We start from the raw sequence: 18077 nt of genomic DNA, 5'->3' as shown, positions 1-18077 counted from the left end.
GCTCTGCCCAGGCCGGGGGTCCCTGCCCGCCCGGGCCCGGAGCTCTCCGCGGCCTGGCTGAGCCCTGCCCCGACGGGGCGCGCAGCCCGTCCCGAGCTCCGGCCCCCGCAGCCCGGCCCCAGCCCTGCCGGCTGCCCCGCACTGCTGCGGGGCGAGCCAGGGCCCTTTCCTCCCTTCCCCAAGCCCCTCTCCTCCAGGATCCGCCGCTGACATCCCAAATTTCTCGAGGTGCCGGCTCGGTACCCGCTCCGCTCACGGTTCCCAGCATCCCCCAGCTCGGCAGGGATGCTCGGCCTCTTCCCACCCCAGAACGGGAGACGAGACAGGGAGCTCGCCCCAGTTCAGCCCTTCAGCAAAAATGCACAGTGTTGGGGGGGAAGGCTGGGGATTGGGGCCGGTTTTCTCCAAAACATCTCCTTTCGATGTGCTTTATTTACCTCCTCTTGTCCCAAAGCAGCCCACACCCTTTCCCCCTCTCTCAACATCTCTAACAATTTATTTTGGCTCATTAAATTTAATTAAGAACGGAGTAGGTGTTCCATATTTAATAATAATAATATAAAAAAAAAACCAAAAAAAAAAAAAAAGGGAAAAAAAAAAACAAACTAGGGGCATAATAACCTCCAAGAGGACTAAAATAAAGAATCACTATTCAGATGCGGGCAGCCACAGTGCAATTTTTTATTACTTTTTTTTTTCTTTTTTTTTTCTTTTTTTTTTTTTTAGTGTCTTTTTAAGAGCATCTAAGCACACACACATAAAAAGCTAGAAGGCATGCATTCCGGAGTTATTCCTATGCATATCCCTGCAATAATTTTCCGCTTTCCTTCGATAAAATTGCCAAATAATAATGAATCATTTCATAAATAATGGGTTTAGAAGCTTATCAGGGCAGGCGGGCCACTGCTGGGGTTTTATCTCTCTCGGCCACATTGCAGTAGTGTTCCGCTCTCCATACTAAATAGGAAACTGGACGTGATGTGGAATTAGAGCCTACCCAGCTGAAGCCACCCAACACTTACTACAAATATAGCCGCGATGCGTAGGCCACAAAATGGCTCCACTCACTTTTCCCAATGAAAAGCAAATGGTGAGTAAAGAGGAATCGGCTCCGCACAAGTCCGGGCGCTGGGGGCGGCGGGATGTGGTTTTGGGGGGCTTCGGAGGGCAGCGAGGGAACTTTTGGGGGCTTCTGCCCCACATGAGAGACGAGAAAAAACACAAAACCTTTTCCGCGGTTGGGTTTTAATCTGTTTTATTCTTTGATGCGGGGTCGGTGTGAGGAGAACACACTTTCCCCTTTGAAATTGCGGGGTGCGGCACCCCCAGGGCGCCGGGACCCCGGGGCTGCGGCAGCCAGGGACGGGCTGGGGGGCGCTGGGGGCGAGGCGCCCCCCGGGCCCGGCTCCCCCAGCCCTCCCCAGGGACAAACACCGAGACACGGCCCGGCCCACGGCCAGAACCGGAGCTCTTCTCCCCGAGACCGGGGTCCCCCATATCCCGCTCCCTCCCGCCCCTTGGCTTTGGGGCGATTTCCCTGCAAAGGGCCGGCGGGAGAGGTGCGCTTTTGGGTTGGAAATTTCCTGCCGATCGGCTGCTGGAAAACAAAAGGATTTTGCGAAGCAGAAACCAGCGGGCGGGGATTTAATGCCCCCCCTCCATTTTTTTTTCTAAACGAAACCACCCCAATTTAAGGCAAAATTCTGCTGATATATTTGCGGTTTTGCGTATTTCGTTTTTTAACAAATGCGGGAACAGACGCCATCGGGATTATTCCTTTTTTTACGAAGGGGAAAACCTAATTTTTCGTGATTTCGTTGGCGGGGTGAGCCGGCCTCGCCTTCCTGTGGCCGGGCGGCGGGGAGCGGGCTCACTCCGCCGCCGGCCCGGTGCCGGCTCTCGCGGTTCCTCGGCCGGTAACCGGCCCCTTGAGGAATTTAATTTGCCCCTTTAGGAATTAAATTTTCCAGCCGGACGTGGGAGAAACGCCGCCGCCGTCGCCGCTTCGTGCGAGCCCATCGGGAGAAAAACAACCCCGTGTCCGGCCCCGTCTGTGATTTCCTCCCGGGAAGGACCGGGCTTGCAATGTGTCCAAAAAACCGCCCAATTCGCCCCAAATATAGGGCGCTTTTTTTTCACGCCTTTTTTTTTTTTTTTTCTCTGTTTATTTTTATTTTTCCACGCCAGGCCATGGCCGTCGCTCGCTGTGGCCCCGTGTGCGAGGCGGCGGCTCCGGCGGCGGCGGGGGGAGAGCCGGGGGTGGACGCTGTCCCCTCTCACAGGGGCCTCCCCGGGGTGCTGTCCCCTCCTTCCCTCTCCCCTGCACCTTTCTCCCTCCACTGATCTCTGGCAATCCGGACCCACGAGATCCACCCTCTCCTTTCTTTTTTTTTTCTCCCCCCCTTCTCTTCCTCCCAGGATTTAGCAGTTTTATCCCGATGCGGGTGTCCTTCCTCTCTGTAAAGTCGTAAGTACCTTGAGGTGGGAGGAGTAAATTCAGCCTGACACTGAGAGCGCTTTTGTTGAAACAGGAGAGACTTGCGGTGTCCCTACTTAAATATGACACATGTGAGTAATCTCTTCCTATACAATATCGGAATAGGCAATTAGATTTTTCTTTCTAGAGGGCTGGCGGGAAGGTGGCCGGAGGGAAGGCAGAGAACCTGTGCTTTAGGTTGGGTGGTTGTAATTTTTTTAAATTTTATTTTCCAGAGAGATAGTGATATATAGCAAAAAACCCCAAACCAATTGGGTTTTTGTTTTGGTTGTGTTTGGTTTTGGGGTTTTTTTGGTTTTTTGGTTTTTTCTTTTTTTTTTTCCTTGCGACTCAGTTTATCAGAAACGGAATAAAAAATAACCCGAGGCAAAGGAGCGAGAAGGATGGGTGGCAGCTCTCTGCTCCGTGAAGCTCCTTATTTATATAGAAAAGAATAACCAATCAACCAAAACAACAACAACAAAAAAAATCCAAAAACGAACGAGGGCATATGTGGGAGATAAAGCATGGAAATAATCGCGATATCTGCCCGAGGCGCGAGGTGCCCTGTCGCGACAGCATTTGTTCTGTGGGAGAAGGGGGACAATGCTGTGCGTGCGGCCGCGGCCGGGCCCCTTCCTCCTTCCTGCGGTAGCGAATGCGCGGGGGGATTGACTCCGTTAGGGCTGGATTAACCCCCTCTCCCCCAAAAAGTGGCTCCAGGTATATTTCGATAGTTTATAAATAACAATAAAAAATAACCACGGGCGGAGAAGGGGCCGCCCGTGAGGCTAAGGCCGCTACAGGCAGGCCGGGAGGTGACCGGGCTGGCTCCGCAGGGAAGCGAACACCGCCGAAACGAACGGGGATGGGGGACCCCAAAACGGGGAGAAATATCCCCAGAAAAACGGGGCTGGGTGCTGGGCCTCCGCCATAATTTGGCCGCACAATTTGGCCGCACAATTTAAAACCCGCACCCTCGGGCGCTGCCCGAGCCCCCTCGCTGCCCATCGGTGCCGCTGCGAATCCCCGCGGGGCACCGGGAGCCTGCCGGGGGCTCCGGCCCGTCCCCATCGTGCGGGCCCGGGGCGCTGCCAGACGTCAAAGCGCCGCTCCGCCAGCCTCCGTGACGTCACGGCAGGGCCGGGGCGCCCCGTGACGTCACGGCACGGAGCGGCTCGGCGGGGTGGACGGACAGACGGCCCCCCCTCCCGCCAGCAAACCCTGAATGATTTGGGGCGATCAGGAGCTCCCCCGTTTCTCCCCGTCGGGCGGTGCCCGTGCAGGGGCAAAGCCCCGCGCGGGGCCGGCCCTGAGCGCTGCCTCTCTCCGCAGGACGATGGACAGGCCGCCCGCCCCGCCGCCCCCCAGTGACCCCCGCGATGCCCGCCCCGCCCGGCGGCACGACTCGGAAGCGGAGACCACGAGCGAGCCCGAGAGCAGCCGCGGGGGCATGGAGGCGCCGGCAGACCCCCAGCTGCTGCTCAACGGGGCGGCCAAGGAGGCGGGCCGGCCCTCCCCCGGGCCCCCCGCCGCCCCTGTGCCCGTCATCGAGCTGGTGCGCAGGGGGGGCTCCCTGGACATAAAAAGCCGTGAGGCGGCGGGGGAGGCGATGCAGAGAGCGCCGGGAGCCGAGCCGTGCCGCGCCGCCGAGGCCGCCTGCGAGGCCCGCATGGTGCAGCTGAGCCCCCCCGCGCTCCCGCTGCAGCCCCCCGGCAGGGCCATGCTCTACAACCTGGGCCAGCCGCTGGCCACCATCAACAGGTCCGTGTGCCCCCGTCCCATCCCCAGCCCGGAGCGGTGTCCCAGGGGTGTCCCGCGCGGTGTTGGGGCGGCGGGAGGCGCGGGGTGGAGATGCGGGGGCAGGAGCAGCAGCATCCCTTCGTCTGCGCGGGGCTGGTCGCTAAAATCATCGCGGATTTGCATGTAAACTTTGCAAAGAGAGAAAGGGAAAAGGCGGGGGGAAAGTCAAAAAAGAAAAGAAAAATTCGTTCCTCGAAGGAAAATAATTTGCTGTAGTGAAGTCCTGGGTAGAGCGAAGGGCTCCGTCAATAAGCGGACGAGAACCGGTTTAGCTCTGCCGAGCTCCCCGGGCTCTCTCTGTTCTCCGACGAGTCCCGCAAATGAGCGAAGGGGGCAGCAAGGCTCCGACAGAGCCCGGGGGTGTGCGGGGACAGACCCCCGCCTCGCCTCCCGGGGAAAGCTGCGGTCGGGGGGCCGAGCGTGCACGAAGTCGCGGGAATGGGGGGATTCTGCCCAAATCCGCAAGCCTGGACTCCCCACGCCGCTCACGTCCCCCTGCCCGCGCAGGGCTGGCGTCTCTCGCTGCGTGTCCCCGGCTGGCCGCGTGTGGTGTCACCGCACGACCCCGGGCTCGGCTTCGTGAGCCGTGAGCTCGCTCCGAGGTCACGGAGCAGCTCCGCTTCCCGCCCACCCTGGGGCAGCCCCCTCACGGGCCGGGCCGGGGGGATGTCGGTGTGTCCTCACGGCCTGTCCGCCTTTCCTTGCAGCGGGTTTTTCGGCGAGCCGGACTCCTTCTCCATGTACGGCAGCAACCGGGTGAAGCGGAGACCCTCTCCGTACGAGATGGAGATCACCGACGGTGAGAGAATTTCGTCCCTGCGCCGCATTTTGGGCGGGAGGGGGGTCTCTATCTGCCATGGGGCGAAAGTTCCTGCACAATGGCACACTCTGGGACTAAACCCCCAAATAATAAAAGGACTAAACCCCCAAACAGTAAAACGCGAGTAGGATGCCCAGGGAGGCAGGGGGGCTCTCCGGTGAGCGGAGCCCACAGCCGTCCCCAGCAGCGTGCTCGGCGAGTTTGCCTTCACCCAGCACCCAGCGATGCAGCTCAGCCTGTGGCTAATTACATCCCTATTCTGCGAATTGCTTAGAGATTAAATCCGAAAGAAGACAATAAATGCGTGTCTTTGTTGAGGTGCGGATCAGGGCCGTTGCGGTGAGATGTTGCGCCTGTAAAACCCTTCCAGCCAGGAGGCGTTCGCCCTGCGGAGCACAGCCTTGGGCAGGAAGGATAACCTGCCTTTAAACCAACACCTGGGCATCCTACTCGCGTTTTAGGGTTTGCCTGCTCCTGGCAGCAGGTTTGGGGTGTGCTGCTGCCCACGCAAAGGGACACTTGCAAGAACGATTTGCACGTGGAAGGCCGGTCTGTTTATCTCTGCAGTTAATAGCCCGTACACACGAGATTCGCTGAAATGTGTTTTATCTTTAGCGATTGGAAACACTGTATTTCAATTGCTGGACAATTAATTTTCCTCCTTTCCAGCTAGCTGTCCCCTCCCTTCCACCCAGCTAATCTAAGATCGAATCATAACCTGCATCAGTCTGAAATAATGCATCCCGAAATGACAGGCTCAGGGCATTATCTGCATTAATCAGAATCCTCTCCCCTCCCGCTCCTTTCAGACTGCAGCCCCGTGGGACAGGGGATGCTACAGCCCCGGCACAAGAAGGGCTTTTTCCCTGGGTTTTAGCATTTATGGGGAAAAGTCTATCAAATCTCGGTGTCTGACTAAAGCTTTGCACTTGCTATTAAATTAGGTATTAAGGATTACAAAAATACTTGGTTGTAACCAAGTTTTTGAACATGTGTTTTGATGTAGGTGTACAGATTGGGCTCAATCCTGCAGGTTCTGGTTCGTGTGAATTTCCAAGACTGGACTCAAGATTTTTTGAGGGGGAAAAAAGGGTATCAGATTATGTTGTGTAAGCAGGAACAGTTTGTAGGGATGTGCATCCCATGCTGAAGCACCTGTGTGGTCTGAGACACTTTGCTCATTGCTCTGATGGGCACCTGCTGGGTGACATCCAGGGCACACGGGAGCATCACTCTTGAGGGTCCTCAGCCCTTGGGGGCTGCAGAAGGGCAGGAAAGTCTTCCCAGACTCTTTGTGTTTGTGGATTTTTCTGTGAGAGAATAAATGGTGGGGGTTTTGCAGTAGTTCTTTATCTATTTTATGGACATTTTGTTCCATTTAATATCTTCCTTAAAAATAACCAGAAGTGAAAATAAAAATGCAAAAAAGTATCTCTAAAAAAGTATATCCTGGAACTTTGGAAGATCATATTTTTATTAACTTCCCTCATATTTCTAATTTTAAAAAAGCATCAGTCAATCCATTAGAACAAAATCCAGGCAAAAATTCTCATCTGATTGCTTGAATTAATTATGAGGCAAATTTTTTTTAATGACAAGTAGATTTTCTATTATAACACAGCTATGGGGCATTTTAATTTCCTCCACTGCTTGACATGTTTTGGCCAAAGTCTGATCTCTTTCTAAAAGATATGTTTAATTCAGTTTGTTCAGGAATTGAGAATTTGAGTGGTGTCAGAATTTGTTTTATATACTAAAGCTTGATTTGGGTGCCTCTGGATGAAAATGAACAGGTGGTTTTTTTGTTTATTTTTTCTTCTGGTTTCTGACCAATTTATGAATAGATGCCTTTTAGTCATCCACTTTCAGTGAACAGAAACACATATTTGAAGACTGAAAGCCTCTTGAGGATATTTTTTTAATGAGCAGTATCCAAGGTGTGGTTATTTCTCATACCCTCATGGGAGTAAATAGCTTTTGAGCTCCATCTTTCTCTGGATTCAAAACCAGTTGCTGTGTGCTGTCTGGAAGGAGTAGTAAAGTGTTAAAAATCTCATATTATTTTAGTAGGATGTAGCACATTCTCCACTGCTTAATTAGCAGTGCTGCTGAGGTGCCTTTGGTCCCTGCCACCTTCCCCACAGTCCTGTGGCACAGTAGGCTGCACACACCAGGGACAAGAAACCTTCCCCGTGCATGAGCTCTTGTACCTTAATTCATACAGAGGGCATTGGGTGCTGCTTGGGGGTGAATATTGCCTTTATTAAAGCATCACACTGGAGTCCTAGAGGTCAGGGAGGTGTTTGCCATTTCTACCTCCCCCAGCTTGTCCCAGGGGCCGTTCGTGCCTTTATTCTGCACACACCGTGAGGAGGAGTGAGTTGTGTGGCTGCTCACACGCTGGAGAGGCTGGCAGCTTTAACTGGCTGCTTGGGACTGTGTCCCCATGCAAACCCTGCAGTGCAGGGGGTTCTGAGGGGTGTGCTGGGCTGCAGGGACTCAGCTTCCCCCAAAGGGAGGAAAGTGTGATGGCATCTGATGGTATCTGATCAGCTGGAACAAGGGATTCCACTTCTCCTGTTGTGCTGGGTGGGATTTGCTGAGGTACAGCCTGGCCAGGATACTCATAAAAAGTCACATCTGTTTGGTTCCTGCGCCACAGTCAAGGCAGCCAAGAGTTCCACTAGAAAAGAATAAAGGTGTTTAAATGTGCCCTGGAGGGCTGGTTCCACTGGGTGATGTCAGAACTGTGGCTTGAACTGCTCACCATGGCCAGGGACTTGTTCCCACCAGGAGGGAGAACTTAGGCAGGTGTCACAGAGTGGGGGATACAGGGGAGAGATGGGGGAATGAGAATTCCACAGTCCTTTGGGGTAAATCTCACCAGTGTGTTACCTGCAAGGCTTTGCTTCCCACTCTGTGATGATTTTCATTGTATGTGATGCTTCCTATCCCATGGGAGTTTCTGCCCTGGTCATTCTTCCAGATTTTCATGAGATTGATGTGACCTTCCATTGTTGATGTCTCCTGGAGGAGATGATGGGAAGGATGTAATAATAAAAGCATCTTGTGGTAGTGTTCCCTCATGTGAGCTGGTTTCCATGGACCCAAGGACCTGCAATCCTGATTTACAGCACTGCTGCTCCTGCAGAACTGTACTTTTCAGTAAATGTGCTTTTGGGTCTCTTCTAGCACAGAGACAAAGCTTTTCTCATGTACACCAGGAGCTGCCCTGATGTGCTGAAAGGAGAATTGGTGTGCTTTGGGCCTTCATCCGGTGTACCATCCCCTCTCCCAAACATGGCTGTAAAATTTCAAGGTGTAATTGGAGGTCACATGTAATTAGGTCAAATGAGCACCTCCAGCAATTCAGAGTCTTTCTCCAATCAGTGTCAGAGGGAGTTTTTGCCCTGTGGCAGTGATGACAGAGAGCAGGCAGCCCCCAGGTCAGCTGTGAAGCTGTTCCAAACAGCGCTCACCCTTCCAGCAGGACACTGCCTTCATTCCGTGGGTCAGTGTGGGCACTTCCTACCTGTCCTCATTGCTATGGGACAACTCCCACCACCCCATCTCTTTCAGAGGGCTGCTGGCAACCCTCTGGTCTCTCTCAGCAGGGAAGACCTCTGGATCTCAGAGCTGTCAAAGCCTCTGCTCAAGCTGATTTCCTCCCATCCCAATGGTGTGTCCTTCAGACAATTTTTGGAAGAGAAAATAAAGCCATCTAGTGAGATTAATTTTAAATAGGACTGTTGTTGTTGAGTTACCCTTGTTGATGAGTTGAGATACACTAAAATTCTGCACACATATCATGGCCTAAGCCTTCTTCCTTGGAGAGGTAAATTTCGATATCTGAGGAGACATCCAAAGAGATGCAACTCCATTTTTCCCTTCCACTGGACTGAACAGAAGTTACCGCTTTCTCAGCTCATGGGCTCAGCTTCCACTTAGCTGGAAACTCTTGTTTCACTGCCTTGCTGATTAAACCTCACTCAAATTAGTCAGTTAGTTAATTTGCAAAGCAATGACCTACTCAGCAAAGTCACACCTGCCCTGTTAAGCCCAGCCCCTAATTCTGCCTGGTTGGCATTGCAGGCCCTCACACGAAGGTGGTTCGTCGCATCTTCACCAACAGCCGGGAGAGATGGAGGCAGCAGAACGTCAACGGGGCCTTCGCAGAGCTGCGCAAGCTCATCCCCACCCACCCGCCCGACAAGAAGCTCAGCAAGAACGAGATCCTGCGCCTGGCTATGAAATACATCAACTTCCTGGCCAAGCTGCTCAACGACCAGGAGGAAGAAGGAAACCAAAGGGGCAAGGTGAACAAAGACTCGGGGATAGTCCAGGAAGACCTCCTGCAGGACATGTTGTCTCCCAACTCCAGCTGTGGAAGCTCTCTGGACGGGGCGGCGAGCCCAGACAGCTTCACGGAAGAGCACGAGGCGCTGGACTCGAAGCACACGCGCGGCCTGCACCACGCCATCCTCCCCGTAGAAGGCAACGCGCAGCGGTGATGACCCCCACGCTGCTCCCCGAGAGCCACGGGGGAGAGGCCGGGCCTGTGCAGCTGCTGGAACTGGTGCCTGGGGGATTTTGTGGCTCTGCCTTTCCCCAGGAGCTCGCTCTGCCCAGCCCGGCACGCTGGCTGAGGACCAGACCAACCCAGATGAACGTTCGGGGTTTAGGTACGTGACCGTACGGAGGAGAAAAGCGTTGAGGTCGTCTTCGTTGTACAGAACTGCTCGGGATGGGACTCTGAGGAGGGGAAGGAGACGTGGCTGGCGCCTCTCCACGTTTAGAGGGTTCCCAGACCACTCGGTGACCGTCTCTTTTCAAACAGCCATCTGGGTGAGACATGGAACTCCTCTTCCACTGCCCGCCGAGGCCGCCGGCGCTTTCCAGCTCCACGTGGTGCTGGGAACTGCTGCATCACGCCAGTGCTGCAGCACTTCTCCAGCCTGAGCACATCCAGCTGGTCTGAGCAGGAGCTTGGCCACATATTCTTGTTGTCTGAGAGCTTTTGACTGTATCTTTTTAAAGAGGTGAAAAAATACCCTCAGCAAAAGAACTATTAAAAGGATTTAGACTATTTCTTTTTCTCTCCTTTTTTCTTTCTTTTTTTTTTTTTTTTTCTCCCCTCTTCCCTTTCTTCCTTTCTCTTCTGTCTGATTTTGGATTGTTTGGGCTTGTTGTATTTATGATGTGGGATTACTTCCGTTTAACACTGTCATGCAGTATCCACTGAACGAAAAGGTACATAGGTATTTTCTGCCACCCTCCCAGTCCCTGATCCTTCTGCTGGTAACACTCAGCAGGTGAATTTCAAGCCTGCTGTGGTCTCCTAGAGTTTTCCCAGTGGTTTCTGTGGGACCAGAGCTTCTCTCGAGAAAGATGAATTTCAGAGTTGGTAAAGGAAGAAAATATTTGCTAGTGAAGTATCTCTTTGGACTGGGGGATTTTTAAATTCAAAAAAGCAAACAAAAAAATGGGCAAAAGGAGTCAATGATGTATCAACCGTGTGCGTGTACATAGGGTTATAAAAAGGTTTTTTGATGGTATGCTTTGAATTTTTTGGTTTTATTTTGTGAAATGGTGGTTCAGCTGTGCCAATGCCCACAGTGTGGACAATAGTGCTGGATTTATTCTGGTGTTAGGAAGGTCCTCACCTGTTGAGGCTGGTGGCAGTCCCCAGCCTCTCTGAATCTTGGGGGAAGCAGTAAAAACAGTGGTGGGATTAGCCTGCACTCCTGAGTGCTCAGAAAAAGCTGATCTCTGTGACTTGGCTGGTCCCCTGACCCTGCTGCCCCCGCAGGAGGATGTTTGGGAAATGGGAGGACAGGGGAGCAGGAGGCTGCTGCTGCTGCAGTGGGAGCTGAGAGCCACACTGTGCCACCACTGCTGCATCAGGCCACCTTTCACCAGTCCATCTCCTGAGCCTGATGGAGGAATTGCCCCAAACCCATCCTCTCCCTCTGCTCACATGTCAGGGCACAGAAATCTCTCCCATGATACAGCAGAAAAAAAAACCCCAAACCCACACACAAACCTCCTTTGGAAGGGAATAAATCTTTCTGAGTGGGGACATCTTCCACCACACTCGTGCCTTCCCAAGGATGCTGAGGTACAAGGGAACACAGGGAATTTGAGTGGATGTCTGAAAGCCCATCCAGGCTTAATTCAGAGCCCTGTCATTTCCATCCATGGTTTTGATGCCTCTTTGTAAATAATAGGTAAGAGTCTGGCATGTGGTTTGGCATGTCAGACAGAATTAGTTGCCTGGGAAGGGATCCTGGCCCATGCAAGGATTTCCAGCATAGCCCCCAAAGTTTTGGAAAGCACCAATCTCCCCCATCTTGAACTGGGGAAAAGGAGGAAAATTCTTGGGTCTGGGTTGCCTGTGCAGGGGGTTTTTACCAGAGAGGGGGACCAGGGAAGGTGCTGGGGGTGAGGAGGTGATGCTGAGGAAGAGGTTTGGACTGGTACTGGTGCCAGGGCTAGGAGAGACAAGCAGGGGGGCTGCCAGGGTGCCCTCGGGGTGGGGAGGGAGTAGGGGGGTGCTGTCACCCAGGTAAAGCCATTCCTGGTTCCCAAATAACCCTGGGTGGGGTATGTGGGGGTTTCACACCCTTGTTATTAACCTGACGCGAGAAAATAATTCACCGATACTCAGAAACCCCTCATTCCACACAAACCCATTACGTCCTGTCTGTGTCTTTTGGGGAGCTGCACAGTTGGGGAAATGGTACAACCTTGTCAGCACCCCCAAACAGCCCCAGGCACCGTGCACGGAGTGCCACAGGTCCCCCGGGGTATGTACAGTTGTACTTTAATTGTGATTTGAATGGTACATTTCCTCTGCCCACCTCTCCTCCTGCCTGCTTCACCTCTCGCTGTGTGGCCCATCACCCCCATTCCTGTCAGGAGCAGGGCCCTGGGGCAATGTCGTACCGTGTGAGTGAATTCCTGCCTTACAGATTTTGGTTTTTTCAGCCCCATCCCTTTCTCTGCCACCCTCCCCTTGGATTTCTGCATTTTTTCTGCAGAAATGAAGTAACCAGACCTGGTACCCTGAGTCTCAACCCACTGTGGACGTGCTATTTAGAAAACACATTTGTTGTAATGTGTGTGTATATATAAATATATATATATAATGAATATATCAAGAATATTTCTAAATAAAGTTTTACAAAGCAGCCTCCACTCGCTGTCTGCCTCTGTCCCACCTCCCCACTCGAATCCATCATCCCTGAACGCCGTGGGGTGAAGAAGCCGGCGTGGCCCATTCCCAGCCAGCCAAAGACACAAACGGGCAGCAAAAAAACGTTGCAGAAGGATCTGCTAACTGTGTTTTTGTGACTTGCTTGACTCACACGGTCCGGCCTGGGCGGGGGAAGAGCTCGCAGGGCCGGCAGGAAGGAAGGCGGGCGATGAAGCAATGCCCGCGGCAGGGAGCGTTACCAGCCACCCCCTCCTCAGCCCAGCTGGCACTTGCGGGTCCCCCAAAGGCTCCCGTGGCCTTTTCCCTTCTTCTGGCCAGGCTGACTGCGCAAGGAAGGGGCTGCTGGGGGCCACGCTACTTCCCTTTGCACCAGGGCAGGCATTCGGCCATGGTTTAACAGGCAGTGAGAGTAATTCCTCTTTTTTAGAAAGAAATTATCACGGCCATGCGCACAAGTGCTTTTAAAAATACTCAGCACTAATTAGGGAGTGTTTACGGGCTAAGCAGTTCACTGAACATGTGTGTGTTTTAAAAAAAATATATATAGAGAGATATATATATATATATACATTTATATATATATGTATGTATGTGTGTTTTAAAATATATGTATGTATATATATAGATACATATATATATGTATCTATCTATCTGTATATATATCTTATACATATATATATTATATATAAATATATATGTATTATATATTTATTTATAAATATATATATACATATATATATTTATAAATATATATTTTATATATATATATAAAATACATATATGTATATATATATATTTATTTATTTATTTATATGTGTATACAGTACCATGCTGCTGATGGTGGCTGACACCGTACTGAGCACAGAACAGATGAACAGAAATGGTACCACAAATATTTTCTTCTCTTTAATTTCTATGAATCACAGATGGTTGCCTTTTTAAACAAACCCTTTAAAGCATCCCTTGCTTTTTTAAAGCCTCCCCACGAAAGTTTCACTGCTAACCCCTCCTCCCCATTAGCCTGGGAGCCGACGCTTGCTTTTGAGGTTTCTAGGTGAAATTTCTCTTCCCAGATGGAAGAGGGGAGCCCTGTCCAGAGCCCCAGAGGAGGGAGGTGGGGCTGTCCCCTCCCCAGCCAGGCTGAGCAGAGCCCCAGCAGCCAGGGCTGGGCTGGTTCCATGCCAGGCTCTGGGACAGGCGTGGGGCAGGTGTGGGCACTGTGGGGCCGCTGGGTGCTTATCTGGAGCTGGGAGATCATGGCTGTGCATCTGGTTTAACCCCTGTCTCCTGTTGTGCTGCCAGCCCAGCAAGGGCTGATAGCTCACCCACCAGTTATCTCTGCCTCCCACCGCCTGCCCCTCTCCCTCCCGCCTTCCATTGCCCAGACAATTCTCCTTTCACCTCCCCCTTCTGCTCTTTTGCTTTCTTCAAGTAAAACATCCTTGATGGCCACAAGTATTCTGCAACCAACAAAGGAAAAAGCATCCTTAAGGGCCAAACACCCACAGGGTGAAGGCTTCAAACAACTCTGTGCACATTTATATGTTCTACAACCTATGGAAAAGGCTGAGAGGCTTCCAGTGCCACCTGCTCCGTGGTGGGATGGTCAGTGTGCATCACTCCTGATTGACCCCGGTGGTGGGGAGACCCTGGGTGCTGCTCTGCTAGGACAGGCTCCAGGGTTGTGTCCACAGCTGGTGGCTTTGTGCTGGCCATGCTGGAAGAAGCAACTTTCTTCCATCATCTTTTTCTCCTGAGCATCCGGACCTTGGTGCTGCTTGGCCACCAGAATGCAAATGTCACAGAAGGTAGCAGACATTCACCTGCCTTTGTGTTTTGGAGCTTTTTAAAGTAATTTTTAAAAGCCCTTCCCATTCTTGTCTTCCAAAATTTAATTAATTTCTCATCAAATGGTAATTTTTTTCTACAATCATGTTGTTTTGCAAAGGGTGATGTGCAATGCTCTGTGGATTCAAATATATGGGGAAAAACCCCAACCCAACACTTTTTTTTTTTCTGTTCATGCAAAACAGAGCAGAAAGCTGGGGAAAGCACCCTAAGGTCCTGGTTGCCACTGCACAGAAGGGATTGGTGCAGCAGGAGGAAAACAGACTGGGTGTCATGGGTGGCATTGCCCTCAGCTGGGAGTGCTGGGGCCCATCCCTCACTGCTGGCACCACAAGGTGATGGGGGTTCTGGTCTGTGGGGCAGGAAATATTCTGGCAAATAGCAGTTTCTTCATGGAAAGAAACCAGAAATATCCAGTTTCTTCACAAACTTGAAACAGATGCATTTAAAGGTTATTTGTTCATCCAGTTTTGTAATGTGTTCCAGGAACTGAGTGACATTCAGGCTTCCAGTGGCAGGAAATTTCCCTTACAAGTGTATGGATGACACTGGGGAGTGAGAACAGCGGGACTTGACATTGAGATAAAATTGAATTAAAAACCAGAGAGAAGGTGGGAGGATTGCATATATCCAAAATGATGAGACAAGAAACACAAAACCCCAAAATCACTCCGAATTTGGGCAGCTACCATTTTCCAGCCTCATTATCTGTTTTTAATTACAGCCTTTCTGGCAAAGCCACGTTGAGGGCAGCCTGTACTGGCAGCCCTGCCTGGGAACACAGCCGAGGCCAGGAGCAGGGACCTGCTTCATTAGGGGCATTCCCACATCATTGAATCAAATATGCTCACGGAAACGACAGCACCCAAACGTTCCCACCCCGGCAGCCCATGAGAAAGCTCCTCCTCTCCGCTGTGACAGGCGAGGTGACAACAGGAGGGAGTAACTGATGGCTCTCTGGGACTGCTCGGTCCGCCCTTCATCCCGGGGCTCATCCCTGACATTCCCAGCGCCGCACAAAGGCTGCAGCCGGCCAGTGGTGCCCAGGGGACACTGCATGGAGATGAGCAGAGAGCAGGTTCCTCTCTCTCCTCCCAGTCCTGATTTTTCTCTCTGGTCCTCCTGCTGCCTCTCCTTTCACCTTATTACTGCTCTCCGGTTTTCGTTTTTGTTTTTGTTTTTTTTTTTTTTTTTCAGTTTCCATCTCAAAACTGGGATGGGACAGAAGGCTGGGGTGGATGGGAGAGGATGAGGATGCTTTGAGGCCACAGGGGCCACAGCGGGGACGTGCACCACTGATGAGGATGCAGGAAACCTCCCGGGGTGGGTCCAGCAGGCACTTTCAAACTTTTCCCCCCGGTAGACATTCCTTTTCCCCTGCTCTTGGAGCTATTCTCAGCCTCCCCAGTGACCTTTCCGGGGAACAATTTACCATTGTGTTTTGGTGAAGCCCAGCCTCTATTTTTACACTCTGTTTTGCTGATGCGGGCACAGGGAGCGAGACGAGAATCCAGCAGGAAATGGGAGGGAGCGTCTGGAGCCCGGGTAAAGCCCCGGCGCTTTGATGTGAGCCCGGCCGGCAGCACCTGGGGGCCTGGGGGCTCCTCTCCGTGCCCATCCCTCGGGTAAATCCCGCATGGCACCAGCGGGATCTGGCCCTGCCGAGGTGGGGATGGGTCCTGCAGCAAAGGGGTTTTGGCAAAGGGGTCGGCAAAGCCGCGGCGGTGCCGCGTTCCTCAGGGCGGGCGGCTTTCTGCCGGCTCAAGGAGCGCTGGGAAGAAGGGAAGGAGGTGACCTGTTGGCTGGGCTAGGAGAGGCTTGAGGACATGCCAAGGGTGTCAGGAAAGGCATGGCAGAGCATCCTGGCTGCACCTTGTGAAATAAGCCGGCTGGAGGTGGCAGGTCTTTGTGCGAGGGGCTGCCAAGCCGTGCTCCTTCCTGATGTGGGACAGGGAGCTGGGCTTGCTGGGAGTGAATGGCTCCAGAAACCCGAGCATCCAGCCTAGAGTGGCTGGGGAAGCGTGCTGCCTGCCAGCCCTGCTCACCCCGTGTTTGTGGCAGGGAACAACAGTGTCCCACTCCAGATGTCCATCTGGGAAGACGGCCAAAGCCTGGGAAGGGAAGGGAACGTGTCCAATCCTGCAGCTGTTCTGCTTGCACCACTGTCAGCACCTGCAGCACAGCCCCTGAGGCAGGACCCTGCTGCCAGGGCTTGCCCAGAGGACACAGAAAGCAGAAGTGGAGTCATCCTGCATGTCTGAAGGGTCCAGCTGTGGCCTCACCTACTGCCAGGCCAGGGCTGCCTGGGGGGACTGGAGCAAGGGGATGCTTTCAGCAGCTGTCCCATCTCCAGAGCACTTTGCTGGCTGTGAAATATCCCTTCACAAGCTGCTGTAGCTGAAACAAAACACATCCACACTGTCCCAGTCATGTCTTGCCACCATCCAGTGTCACAGCACCGCTGCTGTGAGCATCCAGCCTGCTCCATCCCCAGGAATGGCACTGAAAGGAGAGCTGGAGGTTGGCAGGAGTGTCCTGGATGGGGTCAGCAGTGTGCCACTGTGGATACTGTGCGTGGGAAGTGCCTGCTTTGGGTGGGGAAATCTCTGTGCTTGCCAGGGGTGCTCTTGGTGAGCTGGTGCCCTGTTCATGTTGGTTCAGGGCGAGGAACAAGCCTGGGTGAGGCTCCAGTGTGGGACATCACTGAGGCGGGTTGGCAGTGACACATCAGCACAGCCACCTGTGTGACAAGGAGGGACAAACACACCCCACAAACACCTGTCCGTGCACAGGACAGGTGGGTGTGCACTGATCTGCTCAGGAATGCACAGCCCATGTGCCCTTGCTCTGTAATGGTGCACAAACACAAACACTCCTTCTTGCATGTCCCATTCCTGTGGGTGCATCCACGGATGCACATTTGTGGGCAGTCCTACATACACGTTTGGATGGATGTGGACATGCAGTCCTGCATGTGTCCTCAGGCCACCCAAGCCCATGACGTGCTCACACATGTGTCCCCCCTTGCACGCTGCCCTGCTTGTTGTCCCCACCAGACAAAACTCCAGGGTGGCTTTGCTTTTGGCTGCCATCAGCAGAATTCATTCACAGGCCGCTCCCTGCCTCATCCTTGCAAACCCTGAGCTGTTTTTTTTTCCTTTCTGGGTCAGATGGCACCAAACCATCCAAGGCAGGTACTGGATGTTTTCCCGGGGTGTTTCCAGGGCGGCAGGAAGGCTGAGCTGAGCTGTGGCAGCCGTTGTTCCTATCTCAGCTCCCTGCCCATCCCTGGGACCACCCTCCAGCTGGCTCCATGCTGCTCCGAGCGGCTCCCCTCTATCGCTGCGTGCAGGTGCGGCGGGACAGGGATAAGGCCGTACATCCACACACCCCAGGGACGGGCAGAAAGGCGGCGTGAGCGGGAGCGTGTCTGTCCCCTCCAGAGGGGACACCGTGACAGCACCAGCGCCCTGCCCGCTGCTCCGCTCTCCAGCAGGAGCTCGCAGCCGACGCCTCCCCAGTGCCGTGTCCCGGGGGTCGCAGCGGAGCTGCCCCACGCGGGTCCCACCCGCGGGTCCCACCCAGCCCCTCACGGAGCCCGGGCGGGTGTTGCGCTCCCCGGGCCGCCTCCTCCGGGCGGGCGCCTCCTTTGAACAGCTCTGGGGGAAGCCCCGCTCGCAGATAAACGGAACATCAATCGCACCGCAGCACCGGCGCTTCCCGCCGCGGGGCCGGGCCCGGCCGCCGCGGAACCGGAGCGCAGCCGCAGCCGCAGCAGAACCGGGGCGGTTCCGGAGGGCAGCCGCAGCCGGAGCAGAACCAGGGCGGTTCCGAAGCGGAGCCGTAGCAGAACCGGGGCGGTTCCGAAGCGGAGCGGAGCCGCAGCAGAACCAGGGCGGTTCCGAAGCGGAGCC

The 18077-nt window shown here is 53.5% G+C and overlaps 1 protein-coding gene across 2 annotated transcripts; it reads left to right on the top strand.

Annotated features, from left to right (window-relative positions):
* Positions 1-938: 938 nt before the first annotated feature.
* Positions 939-12289, top strand: TAL1 (TAL bHLH transcription factor 1, erythroid differentiation factor). Of its 2 annotated transcripts, XM_071436678.1 has the most exons (5): positions 939-1090; positions 2419-2568; positions 3812-4240; positions 4987-5078; positions 9192-12289. In XM_071436678.1, coding segments are annotated over exons 2-5 (942 nt in total). In that variant the 5' UTR covers positions 939-1090; positions 2419-2566; the 3' UTR covers positions 9611-12289. The 2 variants fall into 2 exon arrangements, with proteins under 2 accessions (XP_071292779.1, XP_071292778.1); XM_071436677.1 differs by lacking the exon at positions 2419-2568 and having other exon boundaries at positions 946-1090.
* The last annotated feature ends 5788 nt before the right edge of the window (positions 12290-18077 follow it).

This window comes from Agelaius tricolor, unplaced genomic scaffold, assembly GCF_023055355.1.
Source record: "Agelaius tricolor isolate 1412-34295 unplaced genomic scaffold, bAgeTri1.0.p SCAF_11, whole genome shotgun sequence".
Lineage (NCBI taxonomy): Eukaryota > Metazoa > Chordata > Aves > Passeriformes > Icteridae > Agelaius > Agelaius tricolor.
Note: the sequence above shows the minus strand (reverse complement) of the source record. Positions and strands in the feature narration are given on the sequence as shown.

What these genes read in the sequence shown, in the direction of transcription:
- TAL1 (XM_071436677.1), top strand. An exon ending in CCGCTGGCCACCATCAACAG is followed by an intron (nt 4,241 to 4,986) that starts GTCCGTGTGCCC and finishes CTTTCCTTGCAG; the next exon opens with CGGGTTTTTCGGCGAGCCGG. An exon ending in CGAGATGGAGATCACCGACG is followed by an intron (nt 5,079 to 9,191) that starts GTGAGAGAATTT and finishes TTGGCATTGCAG; the next exon opens with GCCCTCACACGAAGGTGGTT.